The sequence below is a fragment of the Carcharhinus amblyrhynchos genome, chromosome 6 (genome assembly GCF_965287045.1).
Source record: "Carcharhinus amblyrhynchos chromosome 6, sCarAmb.v2.hapA, whole genome shotgun sequence".
NCBI classification, from domain to species: domain Eukaryota; kingdom Metazoa; phylum Chordata; class Chondrichthyes; order Carcharhiniformes; family Carcharhinidae; genus Carcharhinus; species Carcharhinus amblyrhynchos.
Window position 1 is genome coordinate 73345880 of NC_137329.1, and position 16914 is coordinate 73362793.

General features: G+C 41.9%; 1 protein-coding gene across 4 annotated transcripts in view; it reads left to right on the forward strand.

The window, feature by feature from the left end:
* LOC145344002 (UPF0606 protein KIAA1549-like) overlaps positions 1–16914 on the forward strand; it is a 267713-nt gene that overhangs the window by 241680 nt on the left and 9119 nt on the right. For all 4 annotated transcript variants that reach the window (XM_080190645.1, XM_080190648.1, XM_080190646.1 and 1 more), the window contains 2 exons: positions 1444–1496; positions 6702–6829. In XM_080190645.1, coding sequence (XP_080046771.1) covers positions 1444–1496; positions 6702–6829 — 181 coding nt within the window. The remainder of the gene's footprint in view (positions 1–1443; positions 1497–6701; positions 6830–16914) is intronic.

Sequence of the window (16914 nt, forward strand, 5' to 3'; positions counted from 1 at the left end):
TGTTTCAGAAAGCAGCTCACTACCATCTTCTCGTGAGCAATTAGGAATGAGTAACAAGTGCGGGCCTGAGTAACAAGTGCGGGCCTGGCCAACAATGCTCACAGCCAATGAAAGAATAATATTTATATTGCAGTATGTAGATTTGAAATAGTTGAGCTCCCATCACTGTTCCTTGCAGCATGCCAATTGTCACCGCCTGTCAACTTTTAGGTGCTCATTTTGCCTCTTCTATGTTCCCTATCTGTTTACCAGTCCTTCATCCATGCTAATATATTGCCCCCAGCTCTGTGAACCCTTATATTGTGTATTTGCCTTTTCTGGTGGCAGCTTTGCAAATGCCTCTTTTTGAGATCCAAGTAAATCATAACTATAGGTAGTTCCCCTTTAGCTACCCTATTGATTATCTTCTCTAAAGAATTTCAATAAATTTATCAAACCCTATTTTCCTTTCATAAAACTATAATTACTTTGATCATACTGATTTCTCAGTGTATTGTTCAAGTTTCTGTAGTAAAAGATTGTAGAATTTTCTGATGACTGATGTCAGGCTAACTGGTCTGTAGTTCCCTGTTTTGTCTCTTCCTGCTTTCTTGAGTGGTGGCATTCCATTTACTAATTTCAATCCACTAAGACTGTCTTAGAATTGAGGGAAATTTGGAAAATCAGAATTGTATATCTATTATCTACCTTTTTTTTTCTTAGAACCCTAGGGTGTTTTAACATCTAACCAGGCTTTTTTGAGGTGCTAAAAACTCAACTTTGACAATAGATTGAGGGAGGTAAAGGCTGCACTGTACTTATACTTCACGGTGGTCGGAGTCATATATCACAGCAGATATAAGAACATAAGAAATAGGAGCAGGAGTAGGCCATCCAGCCCTTCGAGCCTGCCCCGCCATTCAATAAAAGCCAGGAATCTGTCCTCTTGTTCCGGTTTCCTGCATTTCACATTGATATCTGTTCAAATCAGTCAGTTGAACATCTAGTTTATAAAGTCATTTTTTTTTGATGTTAAAAAAAAAGTTTCATAGCAAATAACCAGTAAACACTGTGGATGGGATTTTATGGCCTCATTTGTCCTGAAACCATAAAATCCTGCCGTTTGCCTGTTTTAATTCCTGTGGTGGGTAGGACGATAAAATTCTGGCCTGTATGTCTGAATGATCATCACAATTGCAATGGGAGAAAATGGTGACAAACTGACCATAATATAAAATAGCCAAGATGTCAAACCAGTGGTACAGGGTGGGGTAGATGAAAAGTATGCCAAATACAAATAAAATTTTCGATGTCATTGTTTGGCTTAACTCTGATGTCTTCTCTTTGCTTCCCAACTGAGTTGCTGTCCAATTTACAAATGAAAGTTTGGGGATTGGAAATCTATGAGTATTATTACGTAATAAGTCCCAATCTCTCTCTTTCTCTCTCTCTTTGGTTCCCCAGAGATATGAAGAGAAAGGAATGAACCCACCTTCTGGAGCAGGTCATCTACGCAAGTAAGAAATTAACTAATGGCTGTTCAAACCTGGGGCAGACAACCCTGTATCCCAACATTAATTAAACACACATGAACTACATTTCTCCTGTCCAAAGGGAAAACTAATATTGTCATAAAATAAGTTGTTCTACTTCTCATACTCACTCGACAGTGAGTGGGTATGAAAGCTGAAATCTGGCTGGTTGTCAGATACGTGGTTGAGCAAGAGGTAGGAAACTAGTTTCGAGAGCAATGAGAAAACTAGTTATGAATCTCTCTTTTGGAATTTCATTTTTGTTAACAATTGGAAAATCGTCTCTTAACATGCTTTGGCAGTCATCAAATAAGAAGAAATTACAAACAGAGGCTGAAAAATGACTTGGATTTGCATTATTATATGAAAGGTTATGCATTCTGCAGTTTTGAAAATGGAGTAAGAAGTCTCACACCAGGTTAAAGTCCAACAGGTTTATTTGGTAGCAAATGCCACTAGCTTTTGGGACTCTGCCCCTTCGTCAGGTGAGTGGGGAGTTCTGATCACAAACAGGGCATATAAAGGCACACACTCAGTTTACAAAGTACTGATCAGAATGGGAGTCTTTACAGCTAATCAATTCTTAAAGGTGCAGACAACGTGAGTGGAGATGGTATCAGGCACAGGCTAAAGAGATGTGTATTGTCTCCAGACAGGACAGTAAGTGAGATGTTGCAAGCCCAGGCAAGTCAAGGCGGTTACAACTAGTGTGACGTGAACCCAAGATTCCAGTTGAGGCCGTCCTCGTGTGTGCAGAACTCTGCTCATGACTCTATGCTGTCGTGTGTTGTGAAGGCTGCCTTGGAGAATGCTTACCCAAAGATCAGAGGCCGAATGCCTGTGACCGCTGAAGTGTTCGCCAAGAGGAAGAGAACAGTCTTGCTGGTAATTGTCAAGCGATGTTCATTCATCCATTGTCATAGCGTCTGCAAGGTTTCCCAAATGTACCATGCCTCGGGACATCCTTTCCCGCAGCGTATCAGGTAGACAATGTTGGCCGAGTTGCAAGAGTATGTACCATGTACCTGGTGGATGGTATTCTCACATGAGATGATGGCATCCGTGTCGATGATCTGGCATGTCTTGCAGAGTTTGCTGTGGCAGGGTTGTGTGGTGTCGTGGTCACTGTTACCCTGAAGGCTGGGTAGTTTGCTGCGGACAGTGGTCTGTTTGAGGTTATGCGGTTGTTTGAAGGCAAGAAGTGGGGATGTAGGGCTGGCCTTGGTGAGATGTTCATCTTCATCAATGACATGTTGAAGACTCCGGAGAAGATGTCATAGCTTCTCCACTCCGGGGAAGTACTGGACAACGAAGGGTGCTCTGTCCACCATGTCCCGTGTTTGTCTTCTGAGGAGGTTGGTGTGGTTTTTCGCTGTGGCGCGTCGGAACTGTTGATCAATGAGTCAAGTACCATATCCTGTTCTTATGAGGGCATCTTTCAGTGTCTGGAGTTGTCTGTTGCAATCCTCCTCATCTGAGCAGATCCTATGTAAATGGAGAGCTTGTCCATAGGGGATGGCTTCTTTAACATGTTTAGGGTGGAAGCTGGAGAATGGAGAATCGTGAGTTTATCCGTGGGGTTGTGGTACAGTGAGGTGCTGAGGTGACCGTCCTTAATGGAGATGCATATGTCCAAGAATGCAACCGATTCTGGAGAAAAGTCCATGATGAGTCTGATGGTGGGATGGAACTTGTTGATGTCATCATATAGTTGTTTCAGTGATTGTTCAGCATGAGTCCAAAGGAAGAAAATGTCATCAATGCATCTAGTGTATAGCATTGGTTGAAGGTCCTGTGTGGTGAAGAAGTCTTGTTCAAGCCTGTGCATGAAGATGTTGGCATTATTGAGGTGCGAATTTGGTCCCCATAGCTGTTCCATGTGTGTGGATGAAGAACTGGTTGTTGAAGGTGAAGACGTGGTCCAGGATGAAGAGGATGAGTTGCAAAATTGCATCTGGAAATTGACAGTTGTCGGCATTGAGTACTGAGGCAGTTGCAGCAATGCCATCGTCATGGGGGATGCTGGTGTAGAGTGCCATTGTGACAAGGAGTGCTCCTAGTTCAACTGCTCCATGTATGCTGAGTTTCTGTAGGAAGTCCGTAGTGTCACAACAAAAGCTGGGTGTTCTTTGTACAATGGGTTTCAGGATGCCCTCAACGTAGCCAGAGAGATTTTCGCACAGGGTCCCATTGCTCGATACTATGGGATGGCCGGGTGTTTGCCTTGTGTATCTTTGGGAGGCAGTAGAGATCTCCAGCACGGGGAGTACATCAAATGAGAGCACGGAGGGTGCCCTGAAGGTCTTGATCAGAATGTTGATTTGATGGGTGTATTCTTTGGCCGGACCTGCGGATAACTGTCTGCAGTGTTCCTTGTTCAGTTGTCGGTACACTTCTTTGCAGTAATCCGTTCTGTTCAGTATGACGCTGGCCCCTCCTTTGTCTGCTGGTTTGATGACAATGTTGCAGTTGGTCTTGAGAGCACAGATGGCATTGTGTTGTACCTGGGTGATGTTCGGGGCTGTCTTGTGAGTGCGGTAGTTGAATCTGGTGTTGACGCACCACCTGATGGCTTGGGCATACATGTCAAGTTGAGGGCAGCGGCCTTCTGGAGACTTTGCGTTCATGTCACACTGTTTGTAACCCCCATGACTTGCCTGGGCTTGCAACATCTCACTTACTGTCCTGTCTGGAGACAATACACATCTCTTTAACCTATGCTTAATGCTATCACCACTCACGTTGTCTGCACCTTTAAGACCTGATTAACTGTAAAGACTTGCATTCTAATCAGTATTCTGTAAATTGAGTGTGTACCTTGATATGCCCTGTTTGTGATCAGAACTCCCCACTCAGCTGACAAAGGGGCAGAGCCCCAAAAGCTAGTGGTGTTTGCTACAAAATAAACCTGTTAGACTTTAACCTGGTGTTGTGAGACTTCTTCCTGTGTTTACCCGAGTCCACCGCCAGCATTTCTACATCATGACGTTTTGGAAATGCCTGCTCAGTTAGAATTGAAAGCCCGGTCACAATAGTAGTTGTTAAAAGCTTTGCACTGTTTTAGGGGAATGACCATGAATCTGTTTGAATCTTTAAAAAAAAATGCCAACTAAGAAAACTTGCAAAGTGCACTGGTGTAAAATCCTCATGAGCTGAATCCAATTTCAACTGAATTTCTCCTGTGATTTCTGGAGTCAGCAAAACTTGCTGCTTGAGAGATAACATTTAGAAAGGATGGCTCTGTGTTGACTATTTCATTAAATAGGGGAAGCAAACTGAAGATGAGGAATAATGCTGGGACTGATGCATCTTTTGACTTGATACACACATATATGACTTGGCTGTTGTAATACTGAGTAAAATTGCAAAATTTGTTAATGATACCAAACTTGGAGGTGTGGCAATCGACAGGACATAGACTAGCAGAAGGGGCAGGCAAGTGGTGGATTGAATTTAATACAGAGAAATGTGAGGTGATGCATTCTGTTAGAAGAAATAAGCAGAGTTAATATAGACTGAATGGCACAGTTCTAAAGGGTATGCAGAGTTATTTGAGCTTCAAGATTCAGTTTGAGATGCTGGGTTGTTTTCCTTGGAGCAAAGGAGATAGAGGGCCATTTGTTCATGATTATGATAGGTTTAGATAAGGAAGACAAAGAAAATTGTTCCCATTGAGCATCTTACAAGAACTAGAGAGCATAGATTTAAGCTTTTGGCAAGAAATGCTGGGAGATGTGAGGAAGAACATTTTTACGCAGCAAGAGATAATGACCTGAAACCCACTGCCAAGGAGCACAGTGAAAGTGAAGATGATGAATGGTGTCTAATGAAATCGAATGTACATTTGCAGGAAATAAACTTGCAGGGATTTGGGAATGGAACTGACTGGATTTCCCTACACAGAGTTGGCATGAACTCAATGGACTGTATGACAACTTCCTTACGAATGTAATTCTGTGACTCTATGAAAACCTCCCCAGATTATATCATGCTCATCCTTTTGCCCCAATGGTGTATTTTGGCAATCAACAGAATGAATGCACTCTGTATCTAATATCATTCAAATCAGCTGGGCACCGCCTTCATCGTAATCTTGTTCAGCACCTCTGAAGTTCTGGTTTCTAAGGTCAGATCAAATAAACAAACTCATCTGAAGTTCTGGAGCTAAGCTTAGGGCAGGGCAAATATAAGCACCTCAAATTTGTATGTAAGCACTACAGTGAAACACTCCCCGGGAAACAGGCAACAACATGACCCAGGTTTAAGGAATTCTCAGCAAATTAATTTCAGCAAAACAACATGAGAGTAGGTGGGAACAAGAACAGTGGTTACTCTGAACAAATGAATGCACTTCAACAGAAAGAACCCAATACTTAAGAAGGATGTTGACAAGTATTTCAGGTGCTCCAGTCAGACTGCCTTGCTCCATCTTGACGATTCAATTTTCCCCTGCTCTAAGCTTAGCTCCGAGTTGAAGCCATAGTCAATGAAGAGTTATTTTTATTGATTCTTTACTGATTTCAACCTGTGAAGTACATAATAATGCTGGTTCTGAACCTTTATCATGGAAAGAATGAGCAATAAATAATGTAATGTCATAACTTTCAAACTTGTCTTTGTGAGAGATTTCTCGAAATGTTCTCCCATGTATATCCATTGTAATGTCTGAAAATCAAGTGATAATGAGAGTCCACAAATGCAGGGAAAAAGTCTAGATTACAAAAAAATCTAGACTATAATACTGATGAACTGGGGAAGAATTTCCAACTGGGTTTTCCGAATGTCACTGGTAACTTTGGCAGAAGATCTCCAGAAACCTGAAAAGAAGTGGTGCAAAACTAATTTGAATGCCAATTTCACCTGCAATGCTGCAACTTGCACAGCATTTTTTAAAAATAATATTTATTAGCTGTAGCTTATTGCATGATTTATGAGCTATGCATCTGGGGTGTCCAATTTGTGCATCAGTGCGAGTGATTATTCAGCGCTAAGTTTAAAATTATGAATGTTATTGGAACTCCCAATTTTTACAGTGGATCCAAATGAAATCCAGGTTTTATGCTAATGGTTTTGTTGGGACCATCTTTGTAATGCAGTTACGACAAATCCTTCAGTGTGGAATATTATTTTAGAAGTTCACTTGCAGCATGGCTGAAACTATGTTTTTACTAATTCCTGTCTTTGATCTAGCCATGGCACTGGATATATGCAGCCAGGAGAGGAGATGAGAAAGGAGCAATCCCAGCAGGAAGCAATATACTCAAACAGGCCTATGTATGCTGAGGAATTCCAGACAAGACCCTCAGGACACAATCCAGGTATGAGTGTACAATGGGTTGATGTCTTTTGAAGAAATTTCATCTCCGTCAATTGCAGTATTCTGTTTCCAGAGTCCTTGGCTCTTCTGTTACAATTTATGTGCAAGTCATGTTTATATAGGCTAGTTGCTTGCAAGTAATTCCTCCTCAAACCATATGCATTTATTCACTTGCAAGCCTAGCACAATATTCGGTATTCAACTTTATCTCTCGCTTTCACTGCCCCCGCCCCCCATCATACAGACATGAGAGTAACACGAAACCACCCCCCTCTCCCCAAAAGCACACATGAGCAGAACCCTGTAATAGGGTTGCCTAAGGCCCTGGTCCCTTCAGTAACCCCCTTCAGGCCCCACTCCTTAGCAGTGCCAACCTGAAAGTGCCATGGGCATGATCCAGATTACACTGAGGTACAGAGCGCTGGGAGAATCACAAAGGAGGTTCTCCCCAACATTAAATGCACTGTGGCCCCTTTCCCGTGATTCTCCAGCCCCAGCATGATTAGCACATGTGTACGTGGACTGGAGAATTACAGCCACTACCTAAAGATATTGTACTGCCTCAGGAACTTCACACTTTAGAGGATAGCAGAGTGATTTACAATACTTGAGCAGTAACCAAGAAGCCTGGACCAGATCCATAGTAGTGTGGAATTAAAATTTAATTGATTAAATGTGGAATTAAAAGGTAGAAGCAGTAAAAATGATGTAAAACTACTAGATTGTTGAACAAGCCCACCTGGCTAATTAATGTAGCTTAGGGAATGAAATTTACTGTTCTTATCAGGCCTAGCCTATAGATAGTCCAGACCTGCAACAATGTGGATGACTCTTAAACTGCCCTCTGAAATGGCCTAACAAATCATTTGATTGTATTAAACTGATACAAAAATATCTCAGAAAAAAATAGTGGACTATTGGGAATCAACCTAGCTACCAGATGTGACAAAAGCACAATTTGTCCAGTCAATCCTGCAAAGTCGTCCTCACTAACATTTGATTCCCTGTGCCAAAAATGGGTGAACTGACCCAGACTAGTCAAGTAACAGGCTGACAGTCATATTTTGAAAGCAATGTCTCAGACTCCTCTGACAGAATAGACCCACTATTTGTGGCACAAAGGTATAAAGTTGGGTGGGAGTGACCGAGGGTCACCCATGGTCAAGTCAGAAACGTGGAAGGAAACCCCAGCTTATTATTGCCTCCTCTGATGATAAATTTGTGCTTTTCCATGTTGAGCACTTCTTGAACGATGTATTGAGGGTAGCAAAGACACAATGCACTGAAGATGAGGGTCCTTAATACCAAAAACAGCTCAACTGTGCTATCCTAGGCTGAGTCCTGAAGGATATAGCTGCCAGCTGTATCTGGCCTGCAGAAAGTGGTGAGAGAGCTGACTAAAGGAAAAAACCTACTAAACTTCATCCTTTCCAAACCATAGGTTACATGCAAGTATCTATAACTGTGTTTGTAGGAGCAACCACCTTAAAATCTATGTAGAGATGAAGTCCAATATCTATACTGAGGTCACCCTTCCAATGTTGTATGGCACTTCATCTGTGCTGAATGGGATAATTCAGGAAAAATTCAACAGCTCAGAACTTGATATGCAGCAAAGATTATGGGCCTTGACAACAACCTGGTTATAGGGCTGAAGGTTTTGCTCCAAAACAAGCTGCTCCTTAAACTAAGCTGTTCACTACAGCTGCAATGCTGATATCTCCAACAAAATGGGAAATTACCGTATATCATTGCCTTTAAAAATCAAGTGAGACAAATCCAATCTGACCAGTTACCGCCCCCATCAGTTTACTCTCCATCATCAGCAAATTTATGGGAAGTGTTGATGTCAATGTTACCAAGTAGCACCTATTCACCAATAAACTCGCTAATGCTCAGAATTCCATCAGACCTTATTATAACCTTAACTCAAGCACGTACAAAAGAGCTGAAACATAAAAATAGGAAAGTCTCTTGCTACAACTGTACAGGACATTAGAAAGAATGCATCTAGAGCATGGTATACAGTTTTGGTTTCCCCATTTAAGGAAGGTAGCAGTTCAGAGAAGGTTCACTAGGTTCCTGGGATGAAGACGTTGTCTTACTCACGAAGGTTGAGCAAATTGGACCTTGGTCCAATTTGGTTGAAGTTTAGAAGAATGAGAGGTGATTTTACTGAAATATATAAGATTCTGAGAGGGCTTAAGGGTAGACACCGAGAGGATGTTTCCTCAAGAGGATATCTAGAACCAGAGGACGCCACTTAAAAATAAGCAGTCTCCCATTTACAACTGAAATGAGAAATTTCTTTGAAGATCGTTAGTCTTTGGAATTCTCTTCCCCAGTATAGTGGAGTCATGGAGATGGGTTGGAAAGTGGAGTTCAGGCCCCAGTCAGCTCAGCTGTGATCTTATTTAGTGGTAATGCAGGCGTGATAGATTGAATGGCCTACTCCTATCTTTTATGCTCTTTTATGGAATAGTGATTTGAAATGATCACTGTATTTAAATGCATATTCTGAAAGGTGTAACTAATAAATTTGGAAACTTACTTGTCCTTGTGTCATAAGTTCAAAGAGCAGATTGCTAGAGGTGTATAAAAAAAAAACTCTGAGCTAGGGCAATATACAGCATGAGAACAAGGAAGTATTCTACAAAGTAGACTATACCAATACAAAATGGCTAGAGTAGATGGCTAATTTTTCTAAACAAAATAGCGTACACCTGTAATTATTCTTCAGGATGTTACATGGTGTTGCTTTTGGCCGCCAGTTAACCACAAAAAACAAGCAGGAGGCTAGGGAAACAATGCTTTTAGAACTATGTTTCAACAAAATAAAGAATAAACCTCGTTTTCTATTGCGTCTTTATTTTCATTCACCATCTTAAAAGGAACAACCGTTTTTTTAAAAAGAACCTGACAACCTCTGAAGAAAAATACATAAATAGCTTCTGTGCACAGCACGAGGCCCAAACTCACTGAAGTGAACAAATTTGACAATTATAAAGAAATCTCAGTCATCCTCTGTTATTGGAATGCAATGTATTGAAGCAACTTACTACTGAAAAATATACATGATTGAGATATCTGCTCAAAATTTGCTGAGATCTCTTACAGCAGCTGTGCATTTCACGATGTTTAAATGAAAAGCCTCCAGAATGGATTCTGCTAATAAATTTATTGGTTTATCATTGAAATTTTTCTTCACTGTTTATTTTGCCTTCTCAACCATGACTACAAAGTTCAATTTCAAATTTAAAGTGGAAAATTGGTTTTAATCTTGATTGTCTACAGTTTGAAAAGTGACTGACAACAAAACTAATGCTGCAGAATTTCAATAGGAGTATCTTCAGAATTATAAATCCATGAATTGTATAAATCCTCGTCTGAGTACAGAGTCATTTCATTTTTTTTTAGATGGCAAGTGTAATAAGAATGGTGTTGCATGGATCCATGCTTGGGTCTCATCTATTTACAGTCTAAATCAATGACTTGGGTGAGGAGATCAAGTGTAATATTTTCAATTTTGCTGACAATGCAAAACCAGGTGGTAAACAATAGGGAGGATGCAGAAAAGCTGCAAATAGAAATGAACAGCTAAATTGGGCATGGAACTGTCACATGGAGTAAAAACAAAGTATTAAAAACACTCAGCAGGTTAGGCAGTATCTGGAGAGAAACAGATTTAAAATTTCAAGTCCAATATGACTTCTTTAGAGCTGAAGGGGGGTAGAGATGTGATGTGTTTTATGCCATTGAAAGAAGGAAGAGAAAGGACAAAAGGGAAGGTCTGGTATGCGGTATGAAAGAGAGATTAAATTACAAAGATGTCAGGCAAAAAAAGACAAAGGATGTGACAGTAAAATCAGAAAATGTTGGATAAACTCAGGTGGTCTGGCAGCATCTGCGGAGAGAAGCACAGTTAGCGTTTTGAGTCCAAATGACCCTTCTACTCTTCCGTAAAAGGGTCATTTGGATTTGAAACATTAACTTTGTAAGAGTCAGTAAGTCTTGTTACAGTTATACTGGACTTTGGTAAGGCCTAGCTGGAATACTATGAAGAATTTTGATCTCCTTTTCAAAGGCAGCATATTTTTGCCTTTAGAAGGGGAATAATGAGAATGTACTAAATTGGAATGAGACGAGAGATTGAATAAAATAGGCCAATATCACCTGTAATTTAGAAGAACAAAAGGCAATTTCATTGAATCTTGAAATTATTTGAAAGTTCGGATGCTAAAAGTTCATTTCCCCTAGCTCAGAAGCCCAAACATAGGGATTGTAGTATGAAGGTTAATGGTTAGTCATTTTAGGGCTGAGTCAGTAGAAATTTCTTCCAAGTTGTAAATCTTTGGAACTCCTATGGGACACTAAACACACCTTTTAGTGCTGTGGATGCTCATTTACTCAGTATATTCAAAGCTGATATTGTTAGAAGGAATCAAGAGGATAGAGTGGAGACATTAGAGTTTATACCCCTCATGATTTTGAACATCATACAGTGCATCAGGACTGTCGATCGAAAAGTCAAGCGCCGTATCCTGTTCTATGAGGGTATCTTCCAGCATTTGGAGGTGTCTGTTGTGACCCTCCTCATCAGAGCAGATGCTGTGTATACGGAGGGCTTGTCCGTAGGGGATGGCTTCTTTAACGTGTTTAGGGTGGAAGCTGGAGAAGTGGAGCATCATGAGGTTATCTGTGGGCTTGCGGTATAGTGAGGTGCTGAGGTGACCATCCTTGATGGAGATGCGTGTGTCCAAGAATGCAGCCGATTCTGGAGAATAGTCTATGGTGAGTCTGGTGGGATAGAACTTGTTGATGTCATCATATAGTTGTTTCAGTGATTGTTCACCATGAGTCCAAAGAAAGAAGATGTCATTGATGTATCTAGTATATAGCATCGGTTGACTCGACTCATCGATCGACAGCTCCGACGCGCCACAGCGAAAAATCGCACCGACCACCTCAGAAGACAAACACAGGACACTGTGGATAGAGTATCCTTCGTCGTCCAATACTTCGCCAGAGCGGAGAAGCTATGATATCTTCTTCAAAGTCTTCAACATGTCATTATTGAAGACGAACATCTCACCAAGGCCATCCCCACACCCCCACTTCTTGCCTTCAAACAACCACATAACCTCAAACAGACCGCAGCACACTACCCAGCCTTCACAAGAACAGTTACTATGACACCACACAACCCTGCTACAGCAACCTCTGCAAGACATGCCGGATCATCGACACGGATGCCATCATCTCACGTGAGAACACCATCCACCAGGTACTCAGCACATACTTTTGCAACTCGGCCAACATTGTCTACATGATACGCTGCAAGAAAGGATGTCCCGAGGCACGGTACACTGGGGAGACCATGCAGACGCTACGACAACGGATGAATGAACACCGCTCAGTAATCACCGGGCAAGACTGTTCCTTTCCTGTTGGCGAGCACTTCAGTGGTCATGGGCATTCGGCCTCTGATCTTCGGGTAAACGTTCTCCAAGGCAGCCTTCACAACATATGACAGTGCAGAGTCGTTGAGCAGAAACTGATAGTTAAGTTCCACACACATGATGATGGCCACAACCAGGATCTTGGGTTCATGTCACGCTATCTGTAACCCCTGTGACTTGCCTGGGCTTGCAACATCTCACTTACTGTCCTGTCTGGAGACAATACACATCTCTTTAACCTATGCTTAATGCTATCTCCACTCACGTTGTCTGCACCTTTAAGAATTGATTAGGTGTAAAGACTCGTGTACTAATCAGTATTCTGTAAACTGTGTGTGCCTTTAGATGCTCTGTTTGAGACAAGAACTCTCCACTCACCTGACAAAGGGGCAAACCCCAAAAGCTTGTGGATTTACTATCAAATAAACTTGTTGGACTTTAACCTGGTATTGTGAGACTTCTTACTGAAAATACCTCCAGCCTGTCTGTTTTTGAGAAGTCCATTACTGTCCTCCTCACAGATCACAATACTTCCAAGCTTTCTTTCATCTGCAAGTTTTGAAATTGTGCATTATGCAGTCAAGTCAAGGCCATTAATTTATATCAAAAGAAGCAGTGGTCCTAGTACCAATCCTTGGGGAACCCCATTATCTATGTTCTTCTAATCCCAAAGAAGTTCACCCGTGATCTATTTCCTGTCACTCTGGTAAATTCCTATTCATGCTGTCACTGTCTATTTTATTCTATCTTTGCTGGCCAACTTGTGATGTAGCACGTTATCAAATGTCATTTGGAAGTGTACACCACAACAAATAGCATTGTCCTCATCAACTCTACCTCATAACCTCTGTTATTGTCACAACATGATATTCCCAAGTGATCATCTATGCCTGCACCTTATCAAACTTAAAGACCAAACTTTGTGCATTTAAATACATGCATTGTAAACCTAATTCAAACCTTATTATAGTCCATATTTGTTTGACCCCATTTAACATGTTCCTAACTCTTATGTTGGAGCCGTCTGTCTCTCCCAATCCTTTATGCAGCTTGTTTCTACTTTCTAATGCTAATCCTGGTTCCCAGCCTCGTACCAAGTTAGTTAAGCGTTCCCCAACAAAACTATCAAATGACTTCATGAGGGCATTGGTCTCAGTTCTGAGACACACTCCACCATGGCTCAGTGGTTAGCACTGCTACCCCACAGCATCACAGAGCCAGGTTCAATTCTGGCCTCAGGTGGCTGTGTGGAGTTTGCACGTTCTCCCCAGCTGCTCTGGTTTCCTCCTACAGTTCAAAGATGTGCCAGTTAAGTTGGTTGATTGTGGAGATGTCCACTTTGGACTGGGGTGGGCACAGTAAGAAGTCTCACACCACCAGGTTAAAGTCCAACAGGTTTATTTAGAATCATGAGTTTTCGGAGTGCAGCTCCTTCATCAGGTGAGTGGAGTAATAGGTTTCACAACCAGTTAGGTTGATTGACCATGCAAAATTGCCCTTTTAGTGTCAGGGGATTAGCAGGGTAAATATATGGGGTTATGAAATAGGACCTGGGTGGGATTGTTGTCAGTGCAGCCTTGATAAGCTAAATGGTGTGATTCTGCACTGCAGGGATTCTATGATTCTATGCTGACTAGGACGTGGTGCTGGAAATTACTACCTTTGAGGTCCTGCTTTCTAATCTCATTTCTAGTTAACTTTAAGGATTTGTGTGTAAAATAATTTCTTATAGTCTACTTTTGAACATGGACCCAGGTTATCAATCTTGTAGTTGGTATGCAGGGTAGAGAAACATTAGTAGTAAAGTCAGGGATCTTTCATTTAGGTTTGGGCTGAAGTAAATTGTGTGTTTTGAGTCAAAAAAAAACTATCTAACAATTCTTACACTTGATCTGGAAATCGATGATGCTGACATGTGCTCCATTCCCAACCACAATCATTCCTTGAGTACAAGATCTTACACTTACCAACATTGCCTTATTTTCTTCCATAATACATCTGTGAAGTGCTTTGGCATGCTTACTATGTTAACTGCACTATACAAATTCAAGTTCTATTATTCTTCCTTTAAAGCGGTTCAATGTGCGAGAAGTGTTTGAAACACCTGAGACACCATTGAATGCTGCACAACAAATCAGTCTTAACTTTTATTTGCAAATTTATCATTAATTTAATAGAAGATTAGATGAAGCCCCAAAAGTATGTCATCCATGTTCTGGAAAACAGCTTCAGAAGATTTGACCTTGTGAAGGTGACCTTATGTGTTTAATGGTTTGAGCCTGAGCAATTTAAGTTTAGGATAAATATTTATAAGATAGGCGGGTGATATTATCAATCCTTGAATCAGCAATAACAGGGCTCTGCTTGGAGTGTTTTTACTTGATTTTCAGTGAATGTAGAATTTCATGGCAGGTTACAGCAAGGTCTGTCCTCCACATTCTTGAACTCTCAACCTTCTTTGCGTTTTATTTGTATTCCTAGTTTTGTTAACCATTTAACTGCTTAGGTTTGCTATAAGGTAGTGTACTTTACTATTAAATAAAAATTTACAGCCCAGAACCATTTGGCGAACAAGTCCATGTCAGTGGGTAAAGGCTCAGGTGGAGCATTAACAATGTGTTTTACTTTACCCTTTCAACATGTGCTTCTATTTCTTCCTTCCACTTCCCTGAAATCAAGCTTGCTCAACCTTTCTGCGTGGGGTTGGGGGAACATTTGGATTTTTTTTCACTCAAGGGACTGATCAGAAAATTTTGGCATGCCAACATTTGGCATGGTGATGCACTGTTTTGCATTTACTTAATTATATTCAATGTCAGAACATGAATTTGATGATACTAAAAAAAAAGTAATTAAAAAAATGACCAAATGAGAGTGTCTTGTGTGTTCACTCTCTGAATGGGTGTGCGAGTATGTGTTGTGGTGAGGGTGAGTGAGAATCTTGAGAGTGGGAGACAATTTCATGCACATGTCCACTGACCCAAATATGCAAATGCACAATTTCCCTCCAAAAACATACATATGCTGCCCCCTCCAGATGCATACACTGCCCCCTTACTGGAACCCTTTCCCCCTAGGTGCAGGTGCCCCCCACTCCCCCTAGGTGCACGTGCCCTGCAGCCCCCGTACCAGGCGCACATGCAGCCCCCCACCCCTGCACCAGATGCACGTTCTTTACCCCCACTGGTGTAAAAGCTGCCCCCCTGCCCCCCAGGCACAAAAATTGCCCCTTTTCCCCACGTACAAGCCAAGAATTGAATCCGCCTCACAACGCCAGGGACCTGGCTTTGATTCCTGGCTTGAGTCATTGTGTGGAGTTTGCATGTTTTCCCTGTGTCTGCATGGGTACTCCAGTTTCCTCCCACAGTCTGAATGACGTGCCGGTTCACAAAGATGTACTTCCTGGTCGGCTGTGCAAAGACCCTTTTCAGGCCTACTCAAGCTCCATGGAGCCCGCCACTGAAAACACCACCTTGGATCTGCCGTAAAATGCTCTTCTGGAGTTCGCCTGAGCTCTATCCTAGCCTGCCATATAAAGGCCCTCCTGGATCTTGTGGGGCCCACCATAACGAGGACAGTACCTCCACAATCCGGCTTGAGTTCTGTTCAACTCCCTCGCCTCCCTCTGCCTCAGATTAAATTAAAATGGAGACCACTTGATATCTCTCAAAGTCCAGCTCTTCCACATCCAATCATTCCCATGCTGCAACAGATAATTGTCAACACCTAAAAGCTTGAAGAAACCAGCTTGCAATTAGGTAACTGGGCTCAAAGCTTTTTTCAAAATTACGTACATGAAGCTTCAACAATTGAGTCCAACAACGTGGCAAGCTGCATCGGTGTCTTGGGTGCCACATCTGTCCTGCGAGCTGGAGTTTGGACAAGCATATCTTAAATGCTTTTATGCTGCTCTCGTTAACCACTGCAGGTGGCAATGAATTTTACTATCTCACACCAAAGATAATAAGGAAAGCATTTATTGTACTTGTACAGAATGCTATCAGTATTTCAGCGGACCATTTTGGTAGCCTTGTTGTCATCTCAGTTCAGATTTCAGTTCCGAACACACAGGCACATTTCTTAATGTTGCCGTTCAATTCAGTACATTACCGACAATTAAAATGCATATTTGGAGATTTCTCTTGCTATGTTGGGAAAATGACAAACATCCAGTCTGGGGATATGGTCAGTACTCAAGTTATCACAGCACAATGCTATATTGAAATTAAAAATATAGCCTGCCCTTAGGCTACTGTCTCAGTATATGCTGCTTTCTCACTTGATCATACTGTTATTCTGCAAAAGCCTTTCTCAGAGTAGTACTTGATCACTCTCGCCCAAGTCCCAGTCCATCCACAGTCTCTGCACCACCCAACCACCCCCTGGTTTCCACAGCCTCCAGTCTCTTCCCCTCAATCCCATCTCTCTCTTTTCCTCCCCCTGTTTCCCACTCTTTCCCTCCCCCTTGACCCCTTCACTTTCCCTACCCCATTACCTCCTCTCTTTCCCTACACCATTACCTCCTCTCTTTCCCTCCCCCTTTACTCCCTCTCTTTCCCTCAGCCTTTACCCCCCACTCTTTCCCCTTCACTTCCTCTCTTTCCCCCTCCCAATAATCTCTCCTTCA